This window comes from Gouania willdenowi, chromosome 6, assembly GCF_900634775.1.
Source record: "Gouania willdenowi chromosome 6, fGouWil2.1, whole genome shotgun sequence".
Lineage (NCBI taxonomy): Eukaryota > Metazoa > Chordata > Actinopteri > Blenniiformes > Gobiesocidae > Gouania > Gouania willdenowi.
The window spans coordinates 3,410,369-3,432,720 of NC_041049.1; the positions used below are offsets into that span (position 1 = coordinate 3,410,369).

Here is a 22,352-nt window from a genome sequence, read left to right on the forward strand (position 1 = left end):
CACAGTTTTTTATGCTTACTTGTGGTTTTTTACGATAAACCTTATGTCACCTTTCCTTTGCATATTATTTATTAATTAGATTTATTTTATTCAGTGCAAACATTGTATTTTTGATGCCAGTTATTAATTTCAATGCCAAAAGTTTTTTTTTTCAGTTTTCTTTTTTGATGCTGAGTATTAAAGTCATTGTTCTGGCTCCATAAAATAATTACAATCATTATTATAATAACATTATTATGATTATTGTTTCCACATATAATTAAATTTGCATTGAATTATAAATGTCTAGGTTTTTTTTTTAATTTCAATGTGAAATAATGTCATTTTAGGTTCTATTTGAGCCCATTTAGATTTAAGAATATAATATCTGCCCACTATAATAATCAGATTCATCATAATGTTTTAATTTATTATCTATATTTTCTCCACACTAAAATAGAGTTGTGGCCTTTTCTATTTTTAAAATCTATCCTTACTTTATTGTTCTGTATGTTTATGTTTTATTAAATATATTTTCCTCATCCATCCACAAACATTGAAAGAAGACGTGAGTTATTGATTCTGGGAACAAGTTATAAAAGGTGTGATTATAATCTCAGAGTTAAATCTATTTAAATACAGGTTGGCTTTTTGTAAGATATTATGATTAATATAGAACTTTAATGTTACTACCTTCATTTTTATTGTACAGGCAGAATTTAGAGGTTTCACTAATGACAGATTGTCAAAGATTGTGTTTCATTTATAATGAAAAGGAATGTGTGTAAAAAAATACACACTTTAAACCACTTTAGTACAAAAGACATGTGACACATCACTGCCCTCTAGTGTTGGTAGTGATAGAACCACACTGCTGCATTTTAATGTTGTTTCATTTGTTTATTTACCTGATGTTCACTTAGACTGCGTCTGAATATTCCCTCCTATCTCTTTTCCTATCCACTTTTCCTTAACCTCAGAAAGTGTTTAATTGGCGGCCATGATAAGGAGCGTTCTAATTCTCTCCAAGCTAAGGAGGCAAAGGAGGCTCAATGCTTCCCTTATAACCTCCTTTAGCCTAGGAAACACTGATGCATCCTTTACCAAAGGAGACCAGATAATGCTGACCCACAATTCATTGCGGTGACAACATTTAAAGGGGCCCGCTCATCAGAGTGTTCACGGAAACTCACGATGACTGACGAGGAATGGATATCATGTAAATTACCGATGCAATAATATGCCTTGAACAACTTTAAATAACCAAAAACCCATATTTTATGATACGCAGACATATTATCAGATTATAACTGACATAAAACAGACACTCTGTGGTTCAACAAAAAGGGATCAGAGACATTTTTAGCCACATTATGTTTTCAACATATTTAATATTAGTGAGGTGAGTGTGAGCAACCATTCTCAATGTGACGTTCTTTTAGTTTCACTTTTGTTCCTCGTAGCCATGGTAACCTCTTTTCCTTTGATTGATATTCAAACCTTGTGAATTATCAGATTATATCAGCAGAAAGTGTTATAAATGTGCTTTTAGTTCATTTTCAGAAATGTGTAGTTTTTTTCACCACGGCAGACGTTACTAATCTTCACCATCGTCTGATTATTACGTCACATAGTGGAAGTGCGTCTTATTTGTTTTGTCCACTTTTGTAGTCATTTGTGAGTACATTTGTTGTAAATATGTGTATTTTGTTGCTTTTCTGTCATTTTGCCTATATTTGTTGTCTTTTTGTGTCTCTTGGTTTTATTTTGAGTGGTTTTGTTTGCGTCTTCTCATATTTATCCTTCATTTTGTGTATTTTTGTAATTTTGCGTGTACACACACACACACACGCACACACACACACACACACATCTCAAAACACGCCCTCATCACACATAAAGTATTTATAATAAAAATATACTAAATGAGTAAATTAGAAAACTACCCAAAACAACAACAGAAATGCACAAAAATAAGCAAAAAGGCTCCCAAAACACACAAAATGACTCCAAAAAACATATATTACAGAAAAATACACCAAACAACAACAAAAATATGAAAATGAGTCAAAATACACAAAACAAAATATTTATACATACATGCACAAAATGACAACAGAAATGCACAAAACTACACTAAAACGATACAAAAATACACAAAATGACTCCAGAATCACTACAATGGCAACAAAAAACAATAATTATACAAAAAATGCACAAAAACACAACAGGAAGATACAAAAATACACATAATGATTCCAAAAAACTAAAATAGAAAAAAAAATACACCAAATAAAAAAATATATAAATGAGTAAAAAACAAACACATTTATTATGCACATGTCACATAAAATTAAAGCAGGGAAATCACACACACTATTTTACTTTTCACCTACAAATAAACCCCTTTAGAACACAGAGTACAGAGTATGTACACCTCTTTGTACATCCTACCTTAAAACACATATTCATATGACCATAATTGACAATTCTACTTAAGCTCCTCCCACTATATGAATACATACTTCCGACAGGCACTGTACTAGTTTTGTAAATAAGTGGACTGAAACACTTTTCAGTGTTTGCTGAATAGATTTATTTCTATAGTTTTTATCATTTATGTCATTTTGTGTATTTTTTTATTGTTTGTCTGTTTTTTCATCATTCAGTATTTTTCTCTTATTTTTTGTGTTTCTTATTTAGTTGTTTTGTGTGTTTCTCTGTCATTCTTGTGTATTTTGTAGTGAACGTGTGTATTTCTCTCTTATTTAGTGTCATTTTTGTCGTTTTGCGTGTTGCTGGTAATGCTAAGTATTTTTCTGGTTATCATTTTGTGTAATTTGTTGTTGTTTGTCTGTTTTTTTATTGGTATATTCAGTGTTAATTTTCCTCTCTCTCTTTCTCGTCAGTACCCCCTGTAGCGCCATTGCGTGGCCCTGGGGCTACACGTACCCCCATTTGAGAAACACGAGTATAAATAAATAGGTTCCTTTAAATGTTGTCACCGCAATGAATTGTGGGTCATCATTATGTGGTTTCCTTTGGTAAAGGATGCATTAGTGTTTCCTAGGCTAAAGGAGGTTATAAAGGAACCATTGAGCCTTCTTTCCTTAGCTTAAAGAGAATTGGAATGCTCCTTATTGATTAAACACTTCCAGGGTTAAGGAAAAGTGGATAGGAAAGGAATTAGGATTCAGGTTTGGCAGTTCTTGAGTGTTTTTCTGCTGTTATGATGATGATTTAATAGAGTTTGTTTCCTGGCTCTGTGCGCAGGCTGCCGTTGCCTCCCGGTGCTGCTCTGTCTCTGTGGAAAAACCGCGATCTCTTCAAGAAACTCTACTTCACAAAGTTCCCGGTGCGTTTTTATTTATTTATTTAATTGACAAAATATATACACAAAAGTACAGAAGTGTTCAGGATAAAAGACAGTTTCATATCTCTAATAGAGCTCAAGGATGAATAAATCTCAGATGATAAAATTTTTTGACTTTGGGGCTTAAATGTTTTTCAATATATTTCAAATAAGATAATAATACGGCTTTAAAAACAATATTTTGTCGTTGGTTTGCAAGTTTGCTACATTAAATATTAGAGGTGAAAGTAATGGATTACAAGTACTCACATTACTATAATGGAGTTGCTTCTATGGGCACTTTTTTAAATCAGTAATTTCATTTACTTGTACTTTGTGACCAAAAGTGACATTTTGCCTCTCAATATTCCAGTCATTTCTAAGGCTAGCTGTATAATATTTTACCACTATTGTTTTTATTAGTGTGTATTAGAAGTATATAGAAAAGGAGATACAGTATATTATACATCATACTAACACTTAATAACCTTGTGACCATATTTGTTGCATTGACTACCTTTTTCATACACTGTAATCATGATGTATCATAATGATTTTTCAATTAACACATAATATATCTAAGGTAAATTATGTTTTAGGTGTAATGACCGCCTATACCAACCTATTGGTTGGAATGACAACCTAACATATTATATGATCCCAAAATCCAATTGTTGGATGAATTGATCTGTATTCACAGGTTAAAGTGAAATATGAACATTTAGTCCCAAACACCCCAAAAAATGTAATGTAATCTTATCCTTTTCCAGATGTACAGTATAATGTGTATTTTTTAATGCTGTTCTGTCAATTTTAAGAATCAAACTTTAACTTTAACCAGGAGCTGCTGTTAGCCACGCCTTCTGCTGGTGGCCAATGAGAGACGAGATCTTATTTCTAACACACTTTGCTCCATGTTCTCTGAAGCTCTGATTGAACGTTGACTCATTGAATTTGATATGCCACGTGTGCTTAGGAATCGACAATACAGTCAATCAGATAAAGTTGCTTTGCTTTGAAACAGGATTTGTGTTTGCAGAGTCAGCAATATTTGGCTCAGGTAGATGGAGAAAGTGATGCAGCAAACAGCATCTGATAGCAAAGTAGAGGAAATGAGTGTAACCGTTCTGGATTCCAGTGCAAATTCAGACTCAACGGGAAAAGACTCAGGAATAGATTTTTCACAGGAAATGGAGGTCGATTGTCACATTGTTGACTCCAACAAACACCTCATTATCGTCAAACTTGCAGTACTGCAGGTTGGCAGAGGGGGCGACGGTGCGTACGCAGGCGCACGCAAAAAAAAAAAAAAGTTAATACTGCATATTTAGTTTTTTTTTCTTGCTGAAAAAATTTGAGTTTCTCACAATAAAAAGTCCATGGAAACATAAACAGGGTTTGAAATGTATAATACATTTTATAACTAGTAGTTTAAAAAATCTGATGCGGTGGAAGTAAATAAATAAACTTCATGGAGTACATTTTTTATTGCAATTTTATGAGACGGATCGTTTGTGTCCAAGTGTTTGTACATTTAAAAGAGTACACAAGGGTTAAATACGTTTTAAAAGAAGTAATTACGTACATTTCTACACCTAACAGTTACTGAGTAAACCACTATTTTGTGTAATAGTAATTGTGAAACATAAAAAAATGAAATGACCAGACAACAATCAGGCAAATATTGATATTTTAAGACAAGTACCTGAGATTATTATAAAACATCTACTGTATATACTGTATAGAGTTAAAGTTGGTATAGTGGAGATCATTTGTCTAAAGGAAGCTTCGAAACCTCTTCCAGGGTTTCTACGACACCATGGACGCAGGCTACCTAGACGAGGATGGCTTCCTTTACATCATGTCACGGTCTGATGATGTCATCAACGTGGCCGGTCACCGTCTGTCTACAGGAGCGCTGGAGGAGGTGTGACACTGACACGCACAAAAACACACAGAATGTTTCCAAAAACCTGCAAAACAACAACGAATATGAACAAATTGAGAATAAAAAAACACTAAAAACTACAAAAATATACAAAACAACAACAAAAATACAGAATAAAAACGCAAAAATGACAACAAAAACACAAAATGACAGAAGATTGCACAACACAACAAAACACACACAAAAAATATGAAAAGGTGCCAAAAAAAGGATGCAAAATGATATAAAAATACACAAAACGACAACACAAAATGAAAGGAAAATTGACATTACAACTACAAGATTTACCAAACAACAATAAGTATACACAAAACAACAACGAATATTAAAAAATGAAAATAAAAACACCCAAAACAACAAAAAGCTACAAAATACACATATTTAAAACAAATATACTCACAATGACTACAAAAGTGGACAAAACAAAAATACAGAATAATACGTTTTTTTTTTCTTACAAATTTTATATTTTGATAAACGCTTTGAGATGAAACTGTTGTAATTTACGCTATATAAATAATTTTAAAAAAAACTTTGTTTTTTTAATTATTATTGAGAATGAAAAGTTTGTGGTGTGTGTGTGTATAATGGTTAGTGTGTGTGCGTATAATGGTTAGTGCATGTGTGTGTGTGCGTGTATAATGGTTAGTGTGTGTGTGTATAATGGTTAGTGTGTGTGTGTATAATGGTTAGTGTGTGTGTATAATGGTTAGTGTGTGTGTGTGTGTGTGTGTGTGTAATGGTTAGTGTGTGTGTATAATGGTTAGTGTGTGTGTGTGTGTATAATGGTTAGTGCGTGTGTGTGTGTGTATAATGGTTAGTGTGTGTGTATAATGGTTAGTGTGTGTGTGTGTGTGCGTGTATAATGGTTAGTGTGTGTGTGTATAATGGTTAGTGTGTGTGTGTGTATAATGGTTAGTGTGTGTGTATAATGGTTAGTGTGTGTGTGTGTGTATAATGGTTAGTGTGTGTGTATAATGGTTAGTGTGTGTGTATAATGGTTAGTGTGTGTGTGTGTGTATAATGGTTAGTGCGTGTGTGTGTGTGTATAATGGTTAGTGTGTGTGTGTGTATAATGGTTAACGTGTATGTGTATAATGGTTAGTGTGTGTGTGTGTGTGTGTGTGTATAATGGTTAATGTGTGTGTGTGTTGTTCAGGCGCTGCTGCTTCACCCTGCAGTGGGAGACTGTGCTGTGGTTGGACTGGAGGACCAGCTGAAGGGCCACGTTCCCTTTGCTCTGTGTGTGCTCAAAAACGGTGAGAACGTGTGTGTGTGTGTGTTGGGTCCCTACTGTAAGTTAAGAACACTATTTTTCCCCCGTAAACTATACTAGTATTCTTATATTATTATATAATCTTTCTTTTTTTCTTCACAAAAACCTAATGACTCCATAATATCCATTGTTTGTATTTTATTAAATCTGTATATTTTAATGCTTTATTATATTGTGTTTGTGACTTTAGCTACAATTTAGTGACTATTTATTTATAAAATGACTAGAATCATGATGACACTCTGACCACCTACAACATTTAGTCTTCAAAATCAATTTTAAATATAATTTTACTTCCAATTAAGATTTGACGTGCAAAGGGAATGTTCCATCATTTAAACGCGCAAAGGTGCACGTAGTTAATTTCAATCGAAATAATATATAACCTAAAAAAAAGACGTGTTTTTAAGCTGAAGAATTGATTAAACAGTTGATTTCCCTCATTTCACCTTCTCTCCCTTTCCTTTATTTCCTTTCTTGAGGAAAGACATGGTTTCCTGCTGCTGTCTATCTCACATCCACAGATCAGACTCCCTGCCACAGCACATGCGGGTCGTACCATTAGGGCCCTGATGCAGCATAAATAAATGTTTTTAGTGATAAAATGTGCTTAACAACCAGTTTATTTTCACACAGGGCTCTTTACATTCACATATAAATAATTAAAAAATCTTTGTGTGTGTGTTCGTTCCAGGTGTGCAGAAGCCTCATGAGGAGGTGGTGTCTGAGTTGGTGAAGCTGGTCAGAGACTCCATTGGGCCCTTGGCCTCCTTCAGGGACGTTCTGTTTGTGCACGCACTGCCCAAGACACGATCCGGGAAGATTCCTCGCTCCTCGCTCTCTGACCTGGTCAACGGAAAACCCTACAAGGTACAAACTACACACATACTTTTATACTTCTTTTCAAAATAAAACACTTGAATACCTCAGATTTAGAGTGTCTGACAAATATTTGTAACTTTTTCTACATTATTAGTCTCATCCCTGTTCAACTGTGCTTTTAGGATTTCATTCTCATTTTTCTCAACAAAAAGTTTAAAAAAAAAAAGTTTTTTGTGTCATTTTTCCTCAATAAATGTTTTCAGTATTTTTTTAGATATTTTTCACTTTTTTTAAGGCTTACTGCAGTTTAAACCCAATTTAAGTGTTTATGTCATGTTTGCATTAGTTTTTAGGATCTTACTATTATTTTATCTAAATTTTCGCAGTCTCACCTTTGTTTAAGTGTGTTTATCATATTTCCAATAGTTTTAGTGACTTACCTAATTTTTCAAGGCTTTTGCTCTTTTTATGCCTTTTAATCAGGCAATCCTTTCTCACAGATCACTCCGACCATCGAAGACCCCGAGGTATTTAAAGACATCGAAAGGCAGTTAAAAAATAAATCCATGAGTGTCTGATGAAAGATGGAGAAAAACCAACGGTCACGACTCTTTATCTTATAATAGTAGCTTACCACCATTAAGTGTGGAGTGAAAGAATAATGCCTTAATTCTGTAAAGTGTCTATGATAAAATGCTTTATAAAATCTAATACATTATTTTAGAGGCTGATATTTGAAGTTGAACTTGTTGGTTTTTTATTGTTTTCAGGCCTTTTTAATAATAATGTACTGCATACTTAATTCATCACCGTCTGGGAGAGATTCAAACTGGTGACCCTCTGATTACAAGCCCACTTCCTTAACCACTAGGCCACCACTCCCCCATATAAATCATGTGACTGCTGATTGGACAAATGCTGTGATGTCAGCATGATGTGTCTTGATTGGCAAAGATAAATCTCCTGAAATAAGGTCATTTGCCCAATTAAGATTTTTTACTGTGAATTTCACCATTTTTGTGTTGATTTTTTTTCTGTTTCTGTGATTTTTTTTTTTAGTTTATATCTGAATAAATTTGAAGCATTCCTGTTTTAAAAATAAATGTTTGTTTAAAAAAATAAATTGATGTTTCTAGCATTTTATTCCCTAAAGAAACTATGTAATCATGCACTTCCTTTAAAGAAATGTCTTGTCACGCAACACTAGAATTTTACCTTGTTTATAAGTTTCTTTGTTTTTTGTATTCTTTTGTATTATCATTTTTTAAAATTTATTTATTCAGTTCATTTCCGACATGGTTGCAATCACAGAAATTCACTTTGACATTCAGAGCAAAATCATATCATTGTTTTTTTTTTTTAATGTACCATATTAATATTTATATTACTTTGCATGTTTTTTTAAAAAATGGTTTCCATTTTTTTTAAAGGCTTCGTTTCCAATTTAATATCAGAAGGTCATACACTTTGTATTAACCACTTTTTTGGGTTTGTAAAATATATTTTAAAAGTATTTTTCTTGTATTTAGTTGGGTGGTGTTTTAGGACCTCGCTCTTATGAAACATGAACAAATATGCAGATGATGTCATCTAACACAAAGAAAACAACATTTTTGACTCTTTAAGTGACAGAAGATTTTCTTTTTATTGACAATGAAAATCTGTTTGCTCACCACTTAGTTTGACCAAAGTACAAGAAGTAATAAATAATTTAAAAATAAGAAATTGGACACAAATTAAAAAAAAAAAAAAAAAAGACCCATCATTCGTGCAAATGTAAAAACAGGAGTTTGTGAGGCCGAAATAACTCAAAGACAAAGGCACGGGCCGGAAACAAAGCTACACCAAAATGTAAGTCACAGCAAGCAACAGGAAACTCTTCTTCTTCTTCTTTTTTTTTTTAATACTTAAGAAGTTACCTCAATTCAACATGGTCATTTACACTCTACGCACGCCACGAGCCCGCGCGTCAGTCTTTCAGTTATTTCAGGGTTTCAGGGGAAGAAGGCCAGCTCGGCTCAAAGTTGACCTAAAGGTTTACAGTACTGCTGACACGTTTGTTCTCTGAGAACACATTTCTTTTAGGAATGTCTGATATTATTGGCTTGATATTAGTTGTGCATATCGATATTGGGTTTTTTTTTCTGATAATGAAAGACAGATAAAGTAATGCCTGGATTGGAGATCAACGATAGGACCTTAGAGTAGTTTTAGGCTAAAAAAGCCTGCGTATATCAAAACGGGTTGATGTCCGAATCAGAACCTAAGTGTTGGACAGTATCGACAATAAAGTAAATATCGGACGTTGCCGGTTTCGGTCAATATTTTCTTGGGTTTGTTCAGTTTTGATTACGATGTATCAGAAAGCTCGACTTTTAGGCAGAAAAAAAGCCTGCCTATAGCAGAACGGGTTGATGTCTGAATCAGAACTTAAGTCTTAGACACTATCGACAATAAGGTAAATATCGGATGTCGCCGGTTTCGGTCAATATTTTCTTGGGCTTGTTCACAGTTTTGATGAAGATTTATCAAAAAGCTCATCTGGATTTTCTCTTTTCTCAGAGTTTTAAAGTAAAGTTTTTGACCAAACAATAATATCGGCCTGATATTTGTATATGAAGGTAACATTGTTACACATCAACATCAGGGCTTATTGTCAAAAATGTAAATCCGATAAACGAAAGCCTTGATTGGAGATCTTTAATGTAACCTCATTTTAATTTCAAAAACTTTCGTACATCTGTATCGGTCGATATAGAGCAATTAGGTGTCGGTATATCAGCGGAAAAAGTCAATATCGGATAGTGTTGGTTTTGTGCGATATTTTCTTGAGTATGTTCGCACACGCTCTGATAAGTTCATATCAAAATGCTCGTCTTGATTCATTCTTTTTTTTCACTTGTTTTCCAAAAAAAAAAAATCAGTTTCTCAGGGTTTCAGAGTGTAATCGTTAACCACCAGGGGGCAGACTTTCTCATTGTCATTATTACCTTTTTACGAAGAGATGTCCGACAACACCATTCTGCCTGATATTAGCATAATAATCGTTTGGTTTTCTGTCGATAAAACATCGTCTAGATTGCAAATCCATGACGTGATTGAAGATTAGTTTTGGGGGTAAAATAGCCAACGTATATCGTCAATATCCAAATCAGACGTGTTAAGTGTTGGACAGTATCGGCTAATAAAAGTAAATATTACACATCCCTGGTTTTGTGCGATATTTTCTTGACTTTGTTCACACGCAGTCGATATAACGACGTATCAAAAACGTTCCTCTATTCTCTCTTTTGTTCCACTTTGTTCAAGAAAAGCAGTTTCTCAGAGTTTTACAGTGTAATTCTTGACCACCAGGGGTCAGACTTTCACACATGGATCATCATCATCATCATCATCACAATGAAAAAATAAAACCATATTATGTACAAAAATGGTCTTGAGAAGTCCGAGGGTATGTGGGGAGTTTAAAGAGCAGCATATATTAATCTATGGTCCACTAAATGAGGTGGCAGGGACGAATATCTTTATACATAGACCTGTGTATGTATATTTTTTTTTATATATTTATACATATACATATATTTATATATTAAAAACTGTGTATTTATAATCATTTACATGAAAGCAACACGTCTCCTGTCGAGGAAATACACAGAACATAATGTTTGGACATGTAACTGTACACGTAAAAGGTAGAAACGGACACAATAGCACCTGTTGGTACCGAGGGGGGCGGAGCTTCTTGGCAGTGTGTTGATTGGTTCCTCCTCGGATCAGCCCGTCCAGCAGCTCCAATCAAACGTCAGCGTTCAGAAAGGAAGCTGAGAATGACATGGTTGTCAAAGAATAGTCCAACGTTATTATTTTTAATTTAATTCCGTCTAAAAAAAAAAAAACTCAAAGTGTAGATTTAGAATAAACAATTTAAAAAATGGACTTTAATACTGTTAAACTTTCATGAATAAAAAACGACATGAAAAAAAACAAGCAATAAAAACAGCTGTAAAACATCACAATAATCGTACAATAAGATTTTTGCTCATATAAATTAAAACGGATTACAGAAAAAAATTAACTGAATAATTTTCGATATATTTATTTTATTTCTTCGCAAAGAAGCATTAACTTTTTTTTTTAACCTCACATTTTTAAATCACTATTTAATATATTTTTATTTGCTGAAAAATATGTTCATTTTATTTTTTTCTCTAAAAACTAAGATAAATCTTATGGAAAGATTTGAAATAATCAACCGGTAATATTCTGAAGAAACTGCAGAGTGGAAACTAAAGATTATTAATTATGTATATTTTTTGCAATAGTACAATATTTATTTAAACATCATAGAATTTCAGCATCATAAATGTTTTTTTTTAATTATATTATATAATAATAAACAATGTACTTTAATTTAAAAAAAAAAAATCACAGTCTGATGTCACGAAATTCCTGTTGATTCATCAAAAAAAAAAAACGTTTGTATGTTGATAAGTGACTCAGCGTTTTTTTTGTAGCTAATCGTTATTTAGTAAAAATTTGAAGATTAGACAAGATACTGTCCCAGAAAACCTCCGTCCTGGATTCTCCAGGTGTTTTTATTTTTAGCGAGCTTTAGCATTAGCGTTAGCGATGAGTTGGACAAAGCAGGCGTCGGCGTGGGGTTACATACAGCGTACAGTTTAAGGTCTGGTTCATCCTCTCAGCAGGAGTAGGTTCTCACCGTGGAGCTGTCCAGTCGCTGCACCGTCGACGATCCGACTGCAGGGGGAGACGGAGGGCGTAAGCTATGTTTAGGCCACGCCCACAAACAACAACAACAAACACATTCACGTTCACAGGAGAGCTCTTTATGGTCAAGGTGTTCCCGTTAGGAAAAAAGGCATTAGTGTTTAGTGTCGCGAACACTGCGAATTTAGCAAAAATGTGAATAGACAAAAAAATGAAAAACACAACGTAAAAAAGGAAAAAGAGTCAAAAAAAAAGGCAGAAATATTGTTGCCGACTCAAAAACACTGAAAATAAAAAACGATCAGCAATGTTATTAAAGGTAATTTATTTAAAAAAAAAAAAAAAAGACTTAGGGGAATGTATTACATTCTAAAGAAATGACATGCTTTTTAAAATAAGAATTGATATTCTAACAAACAAGAAAATAAGAGAAACACAAAATTACTTCAAAAATTATATAAAAAAAACAAAAAAAATCATACAAAAATACACACAATGGCAGAAAAAATTACACAAAATGAATCAAACAATACACAAAACAATGGCAACAAAAACACAAAATTACAGAAAACTACACTAAATTAAACTAAAACACAAAATGGCAATAAAAATACAAAATTGCACAGTGACGGAAAAATACACTAAATGACAGAATTAAAAAACACAGTAGAATTACTACCAAAAACACACAAAACAACAAGAAATACACTAAATGACAGAAAAATACACAAAATTAAACCAAAACACACAAAATGGCAACAAAAATATAAAATCACGTAAAGTGACTGCCGTAAATGACAAAATAAAAAAATAAAAATGTGACCGTCAGATCAGATAAAAACACGTTTGTGTCACGTTGCTCAGATGATAAATGTGTATTGTTTATACATTTAAACAAAAGTATCTAAAACGTAAAAGTCGACGAGTTTGAGTTTAACATGTAATTCAGCGAAAGGATGGTTCGCTAATCGTTAGCCGCTAACACCTCAGGCATCATTTATACCAAAGGTCAAAAGTTAGCATTACATTCTTTATGTAGGAACATGTGGAAAAAGGAAATGTGACGGTAATGTCTGGTAGCGCCACCTTCAGGGGAAAAGGAGTGAGTACAGGACACACACACACACACACAGAGTTAAAGGAGAACTCTAACCAAACATCACAGATGTCATTGTTTTACGTTGAGTTTTAAATCTTAAGCTTTGAGACAAAACGATGCTTCATCACTGACGACATCCTGTGATTAAAGTCAGAAAACTCTTTTAACGTCACAGTAATGATGCACAACAACAGCTTCCCTCATCCTCACAGACTAAACTAATCCACAGCTGGTTTCACACAGCAGGCTTATCTAAACCTGGGACACAAAATATATCATTAAATCAAATGATATTTCATTAAATACTCTTGAAATGTTCATATTTACAACTTTTTTTAATTTAAAATTGGTGGCGCAATGTGTCCAGCAGTGCCATCTAGTGAGTAAAAGGTGAATTAATATACTGTAAATATATGTGTATAATGCTAGGCAGTAAACGTTCCTGCTATTAAGACACGTAGAAGTCATTACGCCTTTAATCAGTTCAACCTAAAAACAGACCAAACAACAACAGACTGAAAATGAACAAAATGCAAACTGATAGCATCGTAAATACAAATAAAATACAAAATAAAAAACGACCAACAAGTAACAACAGACCAAAGCAAACTGAAAAAAAGATTAAATATAAACTAGAAACCAAAAAAAAAACACGACTGAAAACAGACTGAATCCAAATAAAAACAGACTAAAAACAAACTAAAAACAGACTAAAAACTGACTAAATACAAGCTAAAAACAGAATATAAACTGACTAAATACAGAGTAAAAACCAACTAAATACAAACAAAAAGCTGAATAAAAACAGACTAAAAAGTGACAAAGAACCAGACTAAATACAGACTAAAGATGTCATCACACCCTGCAAGGTCAAACCAGGGTCAAACTATTTATTGATCGTCCCAGTGAACGACTGTGTTTGGATAATAAAGGGAGAGACTGGATGATTGGATGGTTTATGAAGGAGAGGAAACACACATCAGAGCCAGTCAACATGAGGGCACACGTGGGGAAGTCAAGGACCAATGAGCTCGGCCCTCAGAGGGGGCGTGGCTAACCTTCAAACCAATCCAAATACACGACGTCAGGACAGTCATCCAGCTCATAGAGCACTGAGGAACAGAGACACAGTCAGCACACAGTACAAATACTTCCTCACTCCATCCAACCAAGCTTTTTAAAATCAACTTTGTTACTTTCTTTAACCCTACGGAGGAGATAAACCGTCACTGTTTGAAGGAGCTGCGTTGCCAGGTTGGTTTTCTTTGTGCCTGCAAATGTGGTATTTCTTCTGATGTGGAATCATCAGTTGTATTTAGCAACACAACACATACTGTATATATTCACATGTACACTGAAGTACACAGTAAACACACAATTACTGTTTCAATGTGAATGTTTAGTTAAAGAGAAAACAAGAAGATAAACAAAAAGAATATTTGCATTTCCTGAAGAAAATGCAAGTGAGAATGCTGGCGCTGGCCCTTGTCATTGTACACTGCGTTAGCTTTAGCATTAGCTAACATTAGCATTAGCATTCACCTAACATTAACATAGCATTAGCCTAACATTGACATTAGCTAGCATTAGTCTAGCATTAGCATTCACCTAGCATTAACATTACCATTAGCCAAGCATTATCCTTAGCCTAACTTTGACATTAGCTAGCATTAGTCTAGCATTAGCATTCACCTAGCATTAACATTACCATTAGCCAAGCATTATCCTTAGCCTAACTTTGACATTAGTATTAGCTAGCATTATCATTAACCTAGCATTAGCATTAACCAAGCGTTAGCATTAGCCTACAGTAGCATTAAAGCCTGACAAATCTATAAATGAAAAAAAAAAACCTGCAGATTTGTGGGATTAGCTTAATTTAAGGCTTGATATTTCAAAAACCAGTTAATTTATCATAAAAAATGTGGTATAGTGAGCGGCTAGACAGATATAGCTACTACTTTTGAGAAAATTAGGACTCTGGGTTGAAGATTTTGGAAGCTATGACAATTTGTTCACATAGATTTTTAGGTTAAAATTGGACCTGCTCCACTCTAGCTTAACAAGCTCTTGGCTCTAAAAAACGGGATTGGATCTGAAAAGTCACTGCAGATAAAGGGCTGTAGGTCAAAAACTGTTGATGATAAATAAAAGTTGAATTACAGTTGAAAGACAACCGACAGCTAAATATTTAAAAAATTGAATGGTTAAAATCCGTTGAAGAATGGCCGAACAGCTGAAGTTCAAAGTTGAAACCGTTAATTCTTAAAACGCTGAAATTCCCAATCGAAATAAATGAGGAAATGTTTGAATCAAAAAATTATATAAAAAAAAAAAACTTGATAAAATGCTGAAAGAGTTGAAACGCGTCAACATTCTGACAGAAGAAATTTATTGTTATACGTTTTTTTCTTCCGTCACAGAATCTTGGCGCGTTTCAACTCCTTCCGCTTTTGACCAAATTTTTTTTTTTTTTACGATCTCATTTTTAGAGTAGAGCAAGTCCAATTTTCACCTAAAAATCTTTGCGAACAAAATGTTAATGCTAGGCTAATGCTAGGCTAGTGTTAATGCTAGGCAAATGCTACTGCTAGGTTATTGCTATGCTAATGCTAATATTAGGTTAATGCTCGCAAATGCTTAGTTAGGCTAGTGTTAATGCTAAGTAAATGCTAGCTAATGCTACTGCTAGGTTAATGCTAGGCTAATGTTAATGCCAGCTAATGATAATTCTAGGTTAATGCTAATGTTAGACGAATACTAATAGGTGAATGGAGTGTTCAATGACACGGGCCAGCACCTGCATCCTATTGCAAGGTTAATGTAAATGCTAGCTAATGCTATTGCTAGGTTAATGCTAGGTTAATGTTAATGCTAGACTAATGTTAATACAATGCTAATGTTAATATTCGGCTAATGCTAGGTAAATGCTAGCGAATGCTATTGCTAAGTTAGTGCTAGGTTAATGTTAATGTTAATACGAGGTTAATGTTAATGTTTGTTTAATGCTAGGTTAATGCTAGTAAATGCTATTGCTAGGTTAATGTTAATGATAGGCTAACGATAATACTAGGCTAATGCTAGCAAATGCTAATGCTAGGTTAATGCTAATGTTAGCTAATGCTAGCTAGTGCTATTGCTAGGTTAATGTTCATGGTAGGCTATTGATAATACTAGGCTAATGCTAATGTTCAACGAATGCTAGGTTATTGCTAGCAAATGCAAATATTAGGCTATGGCTGATGTTAGGCTAATGCTAGCAAATGCTAATGCTAGGTCAATGCTAATGTTAGCTAATGCTAGCTAGTGCTAAAGCTAGTTAATATTATTGTTAGGCTAATGCTCGTAAATGCTAATACTAGCTTAATGTTAATGATAGCTAATGCTAATGCAGTGTTCAATGACGTGCCAGCACCTGCATCCTCATTAATAAAGGAACCACTGAGTGAGTTATAGATGTAATGACAGAGGCTCACCTTCAGGGGGCAGCCTTCTAGAGTGACCCGACGTGGCCGTGAGTCGAAACCCTGCAGGGAGCGTCTCTGCGGACCCGGGCATCATACTGATACCGTGCACGTCCCGAGGAGGAAACTGTCGTCGCCACGAAGGACCTCGGTAACCTTTGTCGTCGCACTGACAAAGATAATTACACAAACAATGACTCAGCACTTTATTTCAAGGCTGATGTATGTGAGGAGCACAACCTGTGCCATTTAGTATTGACAAGTTTGCCCCACTGGTGTTTAGAATCGACTGGTGTCTTGAATATTAGCTGGTTGTTCTCAAAACTCAGTCATCAGTTAAAAAGGACACCGGTTTCACCACTACACCAGTAAACTTGATGACATGCAAAGATTACCCACAGTGTGAAGGATTAATGTGAAAGAATACGTTTTATTCTGAAAGACGCACCCAGCAATGCTGAGTATCAGCTACAAACTAACTTCCTCACCTCGTCTAGTCTGCGATCTGTTCCCAGAGCCAGAAGATTGTTGTACTCCCGCTCCAGGATCTGACGAGCCTGAACCAAGAAAACAGGTTAGCTGAGTGTTTTATGTAGTACCTGAGTGTTCTATGTAGTACCTGAGTGTTCTATGTAGTACCTGAGTGTTTTATGTGGTACCTGAGTGTTTTATGTGGTACCTGAGTGTTTTATGTAGTATCTGAGTGTACTATGTAGTACCTGAGTGTTCTGATTGGGTATCTGCAGCAGTAATGCGAGGCTGCTATAATCAAAGTTATCGTCCAGTGCGACCAGCGCTCCGTGCACGCCGCTCTCCAACAGGATGTTGGCGTAGTCCCTCAGACCCACACTCTGCACCCAGCGGATCACACGCTCGTTGCTCCAAACCAGGACGTCTGTGGGAACACACACACACACACACACACACACACACACACACACACACACACACACACACACACACGGGTTCAGACTGGACGTCACAGCGCCTCCTTCAGGCTGTTTTGTGGGAACGCACCTCTCATCTCGTGCTGACTCTGCTCACGGCGTCTCTCCAGCTCCTTCCTGTCGTAGTTGAGCTTCTTTAAACCCATGATGCCGTACTGTAAACTGGTCCTACCACACACACACACACACACACACACAAAAATACATTGTTTTGAATTCTAAGAGCATTTTAAATGCATAAATATTTACTCCAAAACTTGTGTACAAATATTCAAAATACTAGATAATAAAATAATTACTTTAAAAACCCCAATAACCCATTTTTCCTATTTTTTCTTTCTTTTCTTTATTTGTGTTGGTTTTATGTAAAGCAGCTTTGAGTTCCAAAAAAGACAAAAAATATAATTTAATTTAATACAGGTATAATATTTTTTTTATTTTATACTATAATAAATCATATTATTATAATATCTATATATTAATTTAAAGTAACATATCACTACATATTAGGGATGTAACGATTCACTCAACTCCCGATACGATTCGATTCACGATACTGGGTTCACGATACGATTCTCTCACGATTTATTTTAAGAAAATACTGTACTATTTTCCTTTTATTTTTCATTGTCAAAAGAATCCCTTGATAAACTGTTCAAAATAATGCAATTTAACTAAAAATAAATCTTGAATAAAATAAATAAAGGGATAATACAAATGAAGAAGAAGCTTATTAATTTAAATTCTGGTTCTATAATAAACAATGCAAAACTGCGTAATAGTTCTTTTTCTTTTTAAAAGTGCAACTGAAAATGTATTTTGTGCCTTAACAATTGGACTTTAAAAAAAAAAAAAAAAAAAACGTCATTGCCCTGTATTTACGTCAGATATTTGTTTGGACCAGCAGAGGGCGCTGGTAACCCAGTGGTCGGTTGGCATGCAGCAAATCGAGCAGTGAAGAAGAGATGCTATGCTAGCAGACAGAGCTAATAGAATAACGTGACTTTTACAGATATTCATGTAATATTACAGATATTCTTTCGGTGCTAAAGGGGCAATGAATCATTTATTAACATATTTAAGAGTAGAAGGCGGCCAGAAAGAAAGTATTAGCAGACTCCGCCCGCCGCCTACACTTCTAGATAGCGCCCCCTGATGGTTAAAAAAAGTACTGCGATTCAATTTTCAGAAGATCGATATCAATCGTGATACCAATGAATCGATTTTTAACTGCCTTACGATTAATCGTTACATCCCTACTATATATATATATATATAATTCTATAACATTTGAATACATATTTTTATATTGAAAAAATATACAATACCTGATATATTAAATTAGATATTTAAGAAAATATTAAAAAAATGTGAAAATGTATTGTAATACAATAATAATATTGTGTGTGTGTGTGTGTGTGTGCACGTACCTGTGGAAGCTGTCCACCATCTTCAGGTGGACCCTCAGGTCCTTCTTGGTCAGGTGGTCCAGCATGCGAGCGTCCACCAGACACTCCATGAAGTAGCTGCGGTACTGGGGCAGACCCAGACTGGGCAGCCACACGTTCCCGATCCACTCGTGGTTCATGTCACCGTACGCCAGGGTCTGAGGGGTTAGAGGGCGTCGCCACGGCAACGTGTGAAGCCACTATGCATTCACAAAGACATCTGACAAACATCTCACAGATAAGTCGCTTCAGAATATTAGGCACTCCCTCATTTTTAAGTAACAAATGTATCAACGTTGTATAGTCTGGAAAATAAACCCTTACTTTCCTCAGCATTTAACAAAAACAAAGCGTATTTAGCTGCAGTAGCATAAGTCAAAATATAATGTGTAGGATTTAATGAAAATTAAAAGATGGACTGAAATTAAAGTTTTCACTTTTCTGATCATTATTAACAGGAATAAAAAACAGGGTTAAGTTAATGTTTACCTGAGCCCAGCTTCCTTCCTCAGACTGAGATTTCTGCGTCAAACACAAGACAAAAGAGGAAAAATACATCACATTAAACTGATGGAAAAGATTACATTAAAGATTGATTTTTTTTCATCAAAGTAAGTAAATCAAACATGGTCTAATTTTCACAGAATTGCAAAAAACACACGCACACAAACATCTCAACAGCAAAAATACACAATAAAACATACAAAATGACTCAATAATACACAAAAGGACAACATAAATAGACAAAATGACTCCAAAAACCAAGACGATAAAAAAATACATAAGGATCTAGAAAACCAGGAAGAAAAAAAATACACAAAAAATACAAAATGACTCATCAAACGCAAAACAACATAATTACAGAAAAAAAACCAAAACTTGAAAGTCTGACAAAAAGCACTAAAATACACAAGAATATAGAAAACGATGACAAAAAATACAAAATGACTCATTGCATGCATAACAATAAAATGACAGAAAAAACAACAAATTAAAAGTACTACAAAAATACACAAGATGACAACATAAATAAGAAAAAAATATACAAGTAAAATGACAACAAAAATACACGAACTGAATCGTAACACAAAAAACCTTAAAATACACAAAAAGAAAAAAACAGCAGCAGAAATACACAAAATGCAAAAAAAAACATAAAAAATTTACAGAAAATACACAACATGACTCCAAACACGCAAAACAAAATTAGAGAAAGATACCCTCAAAAGTACAACAAAAAAACAGTCACTCAAAAAACACACAAAACCAAATAATTAAAAAAACAAAAACAAAACGACAACAAAAACACACAAACTGACATATAACACAAAAAACACACAAAAACACAAAACAACATTAAAAATACACAAAATAACTCCAAAAACCAAGAAGATGAAAGAAAAAAACAAGTTGAAGACAAAAAACACATCATAACAAAATTATAGAAAAAACCCCTCAAAAGTATGACAAAAATACACAAAATTAGTCCAAAAATGCTGACATGAATGTTGACAAAGATAAGAATAGTGGGCTCATCTTTGGTCTAACTCAATAAATCCAGGCTTTGTTAATCCCAGAGTTTCCAGTTCCCCCCAAACTACACACACACACACACACACACACTGACCGTTCTGGAAGGAGCCGCCATGGTCTCCATCTCCTCATGGGTCACCCACACGTTGCCTGACGGCTACAGAGGGGGCGGAGCCAGAGAGACGGAGCAGCAGGATTGGTAGTAGGCGGAGTCCGGTGGGAGGGGCAAGCAGTGTTAAAGAAGAAGAGCAGCACCACTGTAAGCCAATAGCGTCGTAGCATCACGGTCAGATAATGGTAACCCGTCAGAGGTCAAAGGGCAACAAACAGACAAACACATGCTCTGCACGGGGAGTCGCACACGTACACAACACGTGCATGCACGACAACAAACACACAACATGTTAGTGACAATAACCGCACAGGCAAAATAAAGCTGAGTCAGCACTGCCCCCTGCTGGCAGGAATAACAGCTTCAATCACACCACTAAGATAAGAAGAGGAAGTAACACAATAATATTCTAACTCCTTTTATTGCCATAATATTTGGTCTATAAGTCATATCAGAATATATTTAACCTCTCTTTGACTAAAGAAAAATGAAAATAATGAATAATTTGTTCTTTGTGATGTCACAAAAGTCTGACCGCTCGTTTTTCAGAAAAGGGCGGAGCAGCAGCTCAGAGATGCAGGGAGAAAACTCAATAATACTTTGGGGGTGTTTTTGATGAGGAATTAACATTGTAACAAGGTTAAAAGCTCAAAAAAGCTCAACCCCAAGGTTAAAAAACATTGATTTAGTGCCTCCAGAATAGATTTATTTCTATACTTTTTATCATTTCTGATCGTTTCCCTCCTGCAACGTGAGACCAACACTGACCTTTTATATTTTCATTTCATGTTCTAATCTACATTATCTCCATCATCATTATGATCATCATTTTTAACAAAAAAACATGATAAAATCCATATTTTTCATGCTCACATTTGTTAATTTTCCTCTCTCTCTCTCAAGTACTCCCTGTAATGCCATCGCGTACCCCTAGAGCTACATGTACCCCCATTTGAGAAACACTGATATAAAGGAGCGACCAAAACGAAAATGGCCAATTCACATTTTACTCACTAGATGGCGATACAGGCCTTAAAATCTTTATAAAGTCACAGACTAGTAGCTGTTTTCAGTATTTTGTGTGTGAATATTGTTAGATACTGTATATCTTGTAGACCATATATATATACATATCTTTATACTGTATTGTATTTTACATTATATTGTATATTGGTTTAATTAATTTAATTTAATTTGTGAAATTTTTATCTGATTTTGCTTTTTTTTAGCCCGTTCTTGGCACTTAAGTCGCTTTGCTGTATAAGTCGTTATATACATTTTAAATGGAAACAATTGTGACTCATTATTTATCATCATCAGCTTAAAGATGATGAAATATTTGGGTTCAGAAGTTGACATTTTAATTGTGTGGCTTTGAGGCCAAAACGACAGAGTTTAGACGCATTATTAAAACATTTTAAAAGAAAGCTTCACTTTGGGGAAAACAGTCAGACTTGGGTTTAAAGTTAAAACATTGTATCTGCAGACACACCAGTGTAAAGATGATAAATGGGACACACAGTTGGTGTGTGTGTTCATGTTAGTCTCTGCTGTACTATCGTTAAGAAAGTGCAGAGTCTTTGGAGGAAGGATGCAATTACCATGACAACAGGGAGCAGTGAAGCTAACGGCAGAGCTAAAGTG

The 22,352-nt window shown here is 34.6% G+C and overlaps 2 protein-coding genes across 10 annotated transcripts in view; one reads left to right on the top strand and one right to left on the bottom strand.

The window, feature by feature from the left end:
* Positions 1-8,469, top strand: part of acss3 (acyl-CoA synthetase short chain family member 3) — a 33,758-nt gene extending 25,289 nt beyond the window's left edge. Inside the window, exons 12-16 of one of the 2 annotated variants that reach the window (XM_028451222.1) lie at positions 3,253-3,334; positions 5,136-5,258; positions 6,439-6,538; positions 7,250-7,425; positions 7,861-8,469. In XM_028451222.1, the coding sequence (XP_028307023.1) occupies positions 3,253-3,334; positions 5,136-5,258; positions 6,439-6,538; positions 7,250-7,425; positions 7,861-7,932 (553 nt within the window). In that variant the 3' untranslated portion in view covers positions 7,933-8,469. The remainder of the gene's footprint in view (positions 1-3,252; positions 3,335-5,135; positions 5,259-6,438; positions 6,539-7,249; positions 7,426-7,860) is intronic. The other variant, XM_028451221.1, reaches the window with a different exon arrangement.
* Positions 8,470-9,003: 534 nt separating this feature from the next.
* Positions 9,004-22,352, bottom strand: part of ppfia2 (PTPRF interacting protein alpha 2) — a 126,758-nt gene continuing 113,409 nt past the window's right edge. For 2 of the 8 annotated variants that reach the window (XM_028451215.1, XM_028451213.1), the window contains 9 exons: positions 20,691-20,753; positions 19,553-19,585; positions 19,046-19,221; positions 17,686-17,783; positions 17,388-17,563; positions 17,157-17,225; positions 16,681-16,837; positions 12,047-12,135; positions 9,004-11,198 (listed from right to left, as the gene is read on the bottom strand). In XM_028451215.1, coding sequence (XP_028307016.1) covers positions 12,077-12,135; positions 16,681-16,837; positions 17,157-17,225; positions 17,388-17,563; positions 17,686-17,783; positions 19,046-19,221; positions 19,553-19,585; positions 20,691-20,753 — 831 coding nt within the window. In that variant the 3' untranslated portion in view covers positions 9,004-11,198; positions 12,047-12,076. Of the gene's footprint in view, positions 11,199-12,046; positions 12,136-14,262; positions 14,317-16,680; positions 16,838-17,156; positions 17,226-17,387; positions 17,564-17,685; positions 17,784-19,045; positions 19,284-19,552; positions 19,586-20,690; positions 20,754-22,352 lie in introns of those variants that run through there. The other 6 variants (XM_028451220.1, XM_028451217.1, XM_028451216.1 and 3 more) reach the window with 6 other exon arrangements.